At 40.7% G+C, this 10,000-nt stretch overlaps 1 protein-coding gene across 3 annotated transcripts in view; it reads right to left on the bottom strand.

Annotated features, from left to right (window-relative positions):
• The window catches only part of LOC135209696 (protein inscuteable homolog), a 220,351-nt gene that overhangs the window by 45,073 nt on the left and 165,278 nt on the right, over positions 1-10,000 (bottom strand). For 2 of the 3 annotated variants that reach the window (XM_064242454.1, XM_064242455.1), the window contains one exon: positions 1,867-3,341. In XM_064242454.1, coding sequence (XP_064098524.1) covers positions 1,867-2,930 — 1,064 coding nt within the window. In that variant the 5' untranslated portion in view covers positions 2,931-3,341. The remainder of the gene's footprint in view (positions 1-1,866; positions 3,342-10,000) is intronic. The other variant, XM_064242456.1, reaches the window with a different exon arrangement.

Below are 10,000 nucleotides of genomic sequence, written 5' to 3'. Positions count from 1 at the left end.
AAGTAAACTATAATACGAGTGTCTTAAGAGACATTACTCCAAGTAAACTATATTACGAGTGTCTTGCTATTCCCACTCATTTCATTTTCCATTCTAATTTAGCTCTTGGGTTATTTACCAAAAATCTGGCTTGCAACCCACTTGAACATCTAACAATGAGCAGCAACTGCACAATCATTTAAATGTTTTATCGCCAACCTCAGTGAAAGAAACTTTAACCTGGTCTTTTTACGAATTTTCGTAAGAGTAACATTAATTTGCTATTTGGGACTTTGACATCGCTTGACATTTCATAAAATATTTTGAGAGAGAGAGAGAGAGAGAGAGAGAGAGAGAGAGAGAGAGAGAGAGAGAGAGAGAGAGAGAGAGAGCCCATAAAAAAAACGGATGGGTTTTGCCAAAAAAGAAAGAAAAAAGTCATTTGCCTTACCGTATTAAGAGTCTGGAGTAAAAGAAGTCGAACCCAGAGATGCGAGAGAAAACGCACATCAGAGGAGCAACCTCACCTTCGGACGGGTAACGGTACACACACACACACACAACACACACACACACACACACACACGTGGCAAATACGTAAATTCGGCACTATCCTCATGTGCTTTCATGGCCACTCCCTCTCTCCAACCCTAGCTAAATCTGCGCCCAATACGTTTATCATCATATAATACATATGCATGCGCGAACACCTAAATAATGCGTCTCAAGTTCATCAATCTCTCTCTCTCTCTCTCTCTCTCTCTCTCTCTCTCTCTCAAGTGGTGTTACTTCAGTGGTTGATAATTTAGTAGAAACTACTGATTTTTCTCTGCTCTTATGTTTTCAAACATGTAAATTAATCCATCCGACATCAGAATGAACTTCCCCATAAAGGTAGCCTGGAAGTTCACCGTCTCATTTCAAATCGAGATATTTGCCGTGATGTTTGAACGCCACCATCGTCCTCACGCGAAATAACTTCAAAAAGACTTTCTTTGGCAGAAAGGAGGTAGAAAGGAACGGCGGTGACTTCCCTCCTTTCCTCACTCTCTTGAACACGAACAGCTGACCCACGGCACGTCTACCAAAGCTTCCTTGCACCTCCCCAACTGCCTGGGTCTAATCTGAATCTCGGAGAGGAATAAATCAAACCCCAAATATAAACTGCACACGAAAGTTTGGCAGCGAGATCATGCGTCTCGACACCAGAGCCCGGGCTATTACCTACCATTTGGGATATAATGTTATAAGAACCGCTAAGCTGCTACGCTATTATCGGCAGCGAGAAGAAGTTGCGAGGTTCCATTAGGGGTCCCATTAATCACAAGAACACCAGCAAGAAGAGGAAAGGTGCTCATCCGGAGGGGTTGGTGAGTGGCGAAGGAAACGCGATCCGTCTTTCTCCTATCTTGCATTCTGGTGATGACACTCGTACAGCAGTAAAAGAAACGGATTGGAGCGATGCTTCATGACAAACGAATGTTTCGTCTAATAGAAACCCGGGGGGGGGGGGGGGGCCGTTCTAATTAAATTTGGGGGAATAGACTGTTGTTGTGTAATTATTCCACGGAAGTATTACCTTTGTTATTTAACAGTTGCAATATTGATCATTTTAGTTTTCGAACATTTCTCTCTCTCTCTCTCTCTCTCTCTCTCTCTCTCTCTCTCTCTCTCTCTCTCATTAGACGTTTGAGGTGCCTCACACTGAGGGACCTGGGGCAACCCGAACGAGCTCTACGGTCTGTAATGTAAGGTAAGGTAAGGTCTGTACCTAATGTAAGGTAAGGTAAACTGTACCTAACCCCCAATCGTCTCTCTCTCTCTCTCTCTCTCAAACTGGATCTCTCTTACTCTCTGGAAACACAACACTGTACTACCTTCACATACCTCATTTCTTTGGCGATGGCTACTGGATGTATCCTTAATCTACGAGTAGTTTGCTGGGGACGCGAGAGAGAGGCAGCAAGACTGGAGGGTCGAACTGGCGAAGACGACGAGATTGCGGACGAAGAAGAGGCATCCAGATGCCCAGCTACCCTTGAAGCGGGAACAGGGTCATCTAAGGCATCCAGTGAGCAGGCCCCTCCGAGTCTTCCTGTCCCACCACACCCTTGGTTTATCTTACCGAGATCGATTGTACTGGTGCTCTGTGAGGTATACGTCGGCGAAGTAGTTACCTGGTCTTGGCTCTTTGCGTGTTTCTTAAGATGAAAAGCATGCTGCTGCTGCTGATGCTGTTGCTGCTGGTAATGCAGGTCGCCAGCTGAGCATCGTCTTCTGGCCCTCAAAGGAGCAGGCCTCCTACATTCGGCTCTGCCATCAGCCGTTAGTTTTTCACTGCTCGAGCTCTTCCTCTGTCCTCTCTTGAATGCAGAGGATACATTTGGAGTTCTCTTCCTGACGGCGCCCGTCCTCTTCGCTATTGCGGCTTCTAAAATGCTTTTGGTCTCGAGTTCCTCCGACAACTCCTCCAAGCTCGCATCGCCCCTGCTACCGGGACTGACCTGAGGACTGACGAGGTTTGACCTCGATAAGCTTGAATAAACGGGGTTCGTCTGACCTGCTGATAAATTAAGACTTTTTGAACTTGTTTGGCTACCGGTAGGACTTGGTTTCCCAACACTTACCGTAGAAACATTATCAATCATAGGACTTCTTCCCGAAGGACTCGGTCGAGGACTTATAAAACTACCATTGACTTCCGGAGAACAGACAATTTTATCATTGTACAACCGAGCTTGTTCGAGTCCATCGCTGAAGTAAACCCGAGTGATGTGTTTCACGTTGGGAGGGGTGGTAGAAGGCCCGTCGCTATCATTCTGGGCGTTGGTGGACTCCCCTGAGTCAGAGTAGCCAGAGTCCTGAGACCTGTGGGAAGGAGATCCCCTTAGAGAACCTCTAAATGACCCCCCTGGGGACACTTCCCAGCTTCCTCTCCGGAGCTGCGGCATCCTCACCAGTCTCTAAAATAACAGCTTCCCGAAGTACGTCATTCACATCTGGTGGGCTGACCCGACTGCTGGCTTCTTCGAAGCTCTGGCTCAATTTCCGGAGACCGCCAGACCTAAATGAATACGGGGACCTGTCTGCGGGCGAGGACTTGCCAGCAGAAGTATTTCTCATTTCCTGGGTCACGCCCGTAGGCGGTCCAGGCGACGATCTCAAATTCAAGTCCCGGCAGACCGGCTTGTCCTTAGGTGTAGCAGCCTCGCCCGTCCAGCCATCACTCTGAGATGCGTAGTACACCCTCGAGCGACTTCGTTTGAATGGTGTCACTTTGACCTCCTTTCTTGTCTGGCCGATCTTGCTGGTGGGGGCGTCTCCTTGGACTGACCACGGCCACCCACGGACAGCCCAGCACCCTGGAAGAGAATAAAATAGATAATGTGAGTTTTGATAACATTATACAGTGCGTTTGCTTTAACTACTTATCCTAATAACAATCTGCTTATTTATCATTCATTTCATCATATCTATGAAACACGTTCACCTAAAATCTAGAGAAAATAAAAAATATGAATACATTTATAATAATTCTAAATAAAAAAAAAAAACATACATCATGCAGAGCTCTAGCATTATTTTGCACAAAAGTATATTCATTTACGAGAAAAATATACACTAAATATATATATATATATATATATATATATATATATATATATATTATATATATATATATATATATATATATGTATGTGTGTTGTGTTTTTTTTTAAAGACCAGTACAACTGCCGGAACGAAAAGCCCTTCACTATTTAGCAATAATCGTTGTTTTTTACCAAAACAATTACGATTTACTATGAAGGCACTGCTATGATGGAGAGAGAGAAAGAGGGAACAGTTAAGAGGCTTATTCGCTTATTCACAATACCTAAACAGGTTCTTAGGTTTGTAAATTACCCGTGGAGGCCTGTTAACATCAGATAAGACTAAGTATGGCGTCTCCGTGTATGCTGGGAATTAAGTTTTAGGTTTCTTTCATTTCCTTGAAGGTAAAATTTATAAATGACAAATTCCATTTGTCTCTTAAGATCATGAAATGTTTCTTTTTAGTTTTGCTTGCATCATTTGTTTTAAGGTTCCTTTGTTTCAGTTTACACAGGTGGAAACCTTCGTGTAAGGGACTTTCATTCTTGATTTGCATGTATCCTTTAGTATTTTGAAAGCACCGCCTGGGAATGAAAAACCTATTCTTATATCCACAGTCCCAAAACCCCCCCCCAAAAAAAAAAAAAAAAAAAAAAACATTTTCGTGTACTTATGAACAACGGAAAAAATCAAGCCAAATACAGCTCGGCTGTCGTGAGAAAGGAACGAAAGTGTTAAAAATGCAGTAACTACTTCGATGACCAAAAGGCTGCAACTTTAAAAAGGCAAATCGAAAGATTCGAGAAGCCCATCTGGACAGAAACCTCCATTTTTCAGAAGTGAATGATTCAACTGCCCAATTCTCGAAGTGTCTGCATCGCACTTGTTTATTACTAGTTTCACTGAAGTTTGACTTTACTTATCCATAATTGTAACAGTAATTATGTAGAGGCAAGACGAATAGGAGAAACGAGGTCAATTATGGCCAGAGAAGAGCAAACTTGCATTTCCTGTATGTGAGAGAGAGAGAGAGAGAGAGAGAGAGAGAGAGAGAGAGAGAGCGAATTTCAACAAGTGCCTCATCAAGCTTTTAAAATGACATTAAGACAAACTTAGTTCAACGAAGGAACCAACGAATGAGAAGAACTTTTCTCAACTGCTGCATTCCAAAAAATTCGGCTACAAGAAAAACATCCAAACTGTTAGTGTTTTTCTGAAGATTCAGTACCTCCTAGTCCCACGCGGATCACAACATTCAGGCAAACAACGAAAAATGCTGGAAACGTCTCAAATTTTTAGGAAATTTCCCCATTCCAATTCCACTTCACCAAGTAAGTATGTACGTAAGAATGTACGAGTACGCAACTCCCCTAGGCGACCCCTCCAACACAGGTGTTATATAGGCATAACCACCAAGTCGACATGCACCATTCACGTCTCGAGATGTTACACGATCGACTTGATCAAAACAGTTAGGACTGTCTGCCTTCACCGGCGTGGACACCTGTTCTTGCTACTCTCTTTATTTTCTCTTCCAAACAATAATTCTCTAAATGTTGAACTTGAAGGCGAGGCAAGCATATGTGAGCTGGAATTGCATGACATGCCCACCAAAAAAAAAAAAAAAAATAAATAAATAAAAGTAGATAAATAAAAAGTTTGAACTTAAAAGCAAGACAAGCAGTATGTGAGCTGAAATTGCATGAACATGCCACCAAAAATAAATGAATAAATAAAAATCAATAAATGAATAAAAAAAAACTTTTGTAAATTGTGTATGTGAACCTGTAACACAAGACTGTGGTAAATTTGTAACTATGAATAAAACAAACAGAATAATGAGGCGTCTGTGAAATTCCAGGGTTATTTCTGCATCAACATAAAAATTAAGAATCGCAACGAATACCAAACATCGACAACAAAAACTCAGGAGAGAGAGAGAGAGAGAGAGAGAGAGAGAGAGAGAGAGAGAGAGAGAGCGAGAGAGAGGAGGGGGAAGAGAGAAAAAGGGTAGGGGGGTGGGGGTGATATAAAGTCAGATGGGCCGTCATTATAGCAATTCTGGCTGCTTTCCACGGCTGTAGGTCTGTCAAGTGACCATGTCATGCTGTGTGGCAGGGAGGGTGACCAGCCTCGGGACAGTGGAATACTAATCGGGTTCGTTAGCTCTCTTCTGAGGAGAGAATCGGACAGGTTGGAATGTCTAAGGCCAGGAAAATATACAATGTCACAATGGATATGGACTCGAATGGTGTCCTGGAATGCTATACGTGATCTGGTTCCAGATTATGTTTGATCCAGTTCGCGGCTCCGCTGGTTGTTATCAATACGCTGCTCACAACGTCTCTGGAGCAGCGGTTAAAATGGTTCTTTATAACTTGATCGTGATCATGATTGTAATGAACATTTAATAACTTCGGTTATAACATTTATAGAATTAGGTTTTGATACCGAGAACATTTTCATCACCAGGAAAGCGAATTAGGCACACAAGCAGCTTTAAACTTAGGATATGGTCTGTCATCGTAACAAGTTTACATCATTAACTGTATTGAATTCCTCGAAGTATTTTATTGTATATATGGGCCTTGTTTCTCTCTCTCTCTCTCTCTCTCTCTCTCTCTCTCTCTCTCTCTCTCTCTCAGTTGCTATGACAGTAGGACCTTAGCAGTAAAAAGAATTTGGAATTTCTATAACCGAACATTTTTAGACCAGTGTAATTCTGGTCAGCGAAAAGAACTCGGGTGCGGTATGCCACTTGCCTCCTCCCCCACCCCCCACTTGCAACAACTCCTCCACCCCCACCCCCGCCATAAAGTCCATTGGAACTACTGTATATTTATTCTTCAAAGTTAGGGCACGTCGAGAACACTAAGATAATTGGCTCTATAACCGGTTCTTCATTCAATTCATGGAATAAATAAAATCAATAAAAAAAAATGATTGCGGTAAATGAGTAAGATGTGTAATGGTAAATGACTGAAAGGATATAATTAAACAACTTAAAAATCATCAGATAACAATAAAACAATAGCGAACATAAGAGAAAGATGTATTCAGTGATATAACACCAACCAGCTTGAAATTTAACAATGAAGGAACCAGAAAAAAATGAAACCCTGATGAGAGGAAATAACCAATGTGAAGTAGTAGTCAACCTAAAACTGCGGACCGTCGTCACCACAAACGAAATTTAATTTTCAACTTACAGAAAAACATGTAAAAAATGCGCCGAAGAAATCTATTTTTCTATGCAGCGTATAATGCTGTATGAAACTCTCAGCCGCGGACCGGTGCTGGCCCGTGTTATTGGCACCAATAGTTTTGCCAGACGCACGATATTGGCTAACTTTAACCTTACATAAAATAAACACTACTTAGCCTAGAGGTCTGCAATTTGGTATGTTTGATGATTGGGGGGTGGAGGATCAACATACCAATTTGCAGCCCTCTAGCCTCAGTAGTTTTAAACTTTGAGGGGCGGACAGAAAAATAGACCCCTCAATAGATTTATTCTACAGAAAACTAACTAGCGTGAAAAGAATCAAAACTTAGGTAAAACTAAATTTGAAAATATCTTTCTTCAAAGAGGATTTACGTAGCAAAATATCGGTAAGCTGAAACTAGAGAGAGTAGGTCCCAAAGAATAATCAAAACGAATAACTTAAAGAAAAAAAATAGAAAATCTAAGAAGCATTACCGGTAAAATCTGTGATAACGGCCTAGGACTCTTAAGGCTATTTAGCCGTAGAATCATAATCAGAGTAAAGAAATGGAAATTTTTTTTCTTCCATTTTTCTTCCATTTGGTCTTTCTCTTCATAGCCCCTTGTTTGCTAACATCGCTCGCCGAATCCAGAAGGGCAGCTGAATCTATGGACCCTGGCTGAATCAACAATTGTCTCTGGGCCCTGCTCCGATTTGTACTTTCCAACAGCCTAATGATTTTAGCAGACCTCATTTTTCTCTATTCCCACTTATTATCAAAATTAAGAATAACTTGGAACTTATTTCATGAACATAGAGACAACTAACTACTCAAAAATAAAAAAATAAAAAAAAGATTATGATGACATTACACCCTCAGGTACAAGATGCTCAACTGATGTAATCAGGAGCAAATAACTACTCAAAACTCACACACAAAAATTTTTATGAGACATTATACCCTCAGGCGCCATGATACCCCACTGAAGTAATAGGCACATTAGTCACGCTCACGGCTTAAAAGGCTGTTGTCCTTTCCTTAGGGATGACAAACACAATCGAGAGAGAGAGAGAGAGAGAGAGAGAGAGAGAGAGAGAGAGAGAGAGCCATCTGGGATAATCATTTTCCCTCTTAAATAAACTCCAACGAAGTGATGCGAAGAGAGAGAGAGAGAGAGAGAGAGAGAGAGAGAGACGCGGGTCAACAGCACGGAACTGAATAGATAGCCAGACGGAGCGCTACATTTACTTAAAGCAATCGCTCTCCGAGCAACCATACTATTCCAAGACATATATCAAGGAGGCTCAACCAATAAACATGAAAATACGCACACACAAAAATTACTCTCGTGCGTGTGTGTGTGCGCGTGTACGTGTGTGTAACCCTGGCCAGTTACACCTACACATGATTTTGCCCACCTTGAAAAACGTAAAGCAAAGACGGGGGGAGACATTTCATCATGCATTCTTGAAGTGAGTTTCTCAATATGTAAAGAACTCCAGAGTTACATCAAACAGATTAAACAAATTGTACACCAATATTAAAATATCAGTTACCAATTAAGTTGTATTTTATATAAAAAAAAAGAAAGAAAAAAAAACAGCTTTTCTTACCGAAGTCAATCTGCTGAACGCAGTGTAAATAAATGTAAGGACCTAGTAATAAGATCTGTTGAAAGAATTTACTGAATTCGACAACATTGGATTTTAATTCGTAGTTAGACGATGGTGTTTGAGGATTTGAACAACCCGTTTTCGCGTGGAATTATGATTTAAGGTAGACCTAAGAAGAATGATCGTATTTCTTCTTCCTACGCTCTCTTTTGTCGTCCTCAAATACAAACACTATCGATATCCTCTGCGCAACGCGTGCGTCTCAAGTTTCGAGAACAGATATCTTGTTTCTATCTGATCGGTTCGTGACCAAGCGCGAGCGCGCGTGGGTGCTTTTTCACGCTTTTTACCAGACAGGTACACAGAGGTGGAGAAGTGAGATATGCTTTATTCTGGCTCTGGCCTTACTACATCGTGCCCATGCCCTTGTACCACTTGGTTACACTTGGAGTGTGTGTGTGTGTGTGTGTGTGTGTGTGTGTGTGTGCCCCTACGACAAAGATACGTCACGTCCCTCATACGCAACCATGCCATAAGCGAACGATTTATAGTTTGTATATAATACACACATACATACGTACACTCACGCACGATATATATATATATATATATAGATATACAATATATATAATTTTTATTTTCTGGTCAATGCCAGAATAAATAATTATGAATATATATATATATATATATAGATATAATATATATATATATAATATATATATATATATAATATATATAATATATATATATATATATATATATATATATATTATATATATATATATATATATATATATATATATATATATATATATATATAAAATATATATATATATATATATATATATATATATATATACTATATATATATGTGTGTGTGTGTGTGTGTGTGTGTGTGTGTGTGTGTTGTGCATGTGAGTGTGTGTGTTTATGTGCGTAAGCGACCTCGCGCGCTTGCAATCTGAAACACAATAGTGATTTCTAAATAGCAAAATACTTTTGTTTACTACCACATTTTTTTCCCCATATATCTCCCGAACAAATTTTCATCCCCGTCAAAGCAAATGGTTTCTAAGTAATCACATAACGCGTACTACATCAGATGATGTAGAAGCAGCGATGTTTAAACAAGGACGATGTCGGGTGGATTATGGAGAAACGGTTGTACGAGGTCTGAAAGTAAAAGGGAAAAGTCCATTTATGGCATACATGCGGATTACAGAGCGACGCCCGATATATGACAGATGTCATGACCTGCCTGGGTGAAAGGGAAATTATTAGTTTATGAGGAAAAGATAAGGTGTGTCGACAAAAAGATGAACAGAAATTCAGACCTGTCTGCTCTGTTCAGATTTCAGTGATATTCGTTGTGCATGACAGATTAAGAGCAATCACTTACATCAACTATCTGTGATTTAATTTTGCCATGTTGTACGAGACTTGAGAAAAGGTGACGACGTTGTTTGAGATTAAGCTGGCCTTATGCCAACACGGGCTCTTACTCCTAGAGCAGCCCGTAGAAAGGTGACGGAGATATAAATGTCAAACAGAAAGATCGACCAAGAGCTGCTATGATGGCATTTCGATTTATGTATAGAAAATGGGGCAGG

The sequence above is a fragment of the Macrobrachium nipponense genome, chromosome 38 (genome assembly GCF_015104395.2).
Source record: "Macrobrachium nipponense isolate FS-2020 chromosome 38, ASM1510439v2, whole genome shotgun sequence".
Lineage (NCBI taxonomy): Eukaryota > Metazoa > Arthropoda > Malacostraca > Decapoda > Palaemonidae > Macrobrachium > Macrobrachium nipponense.
Note: the sequence above shows the minus strand (reverse complement) of the source record. Positions and strands in the feature narration are given on the sequence as shown.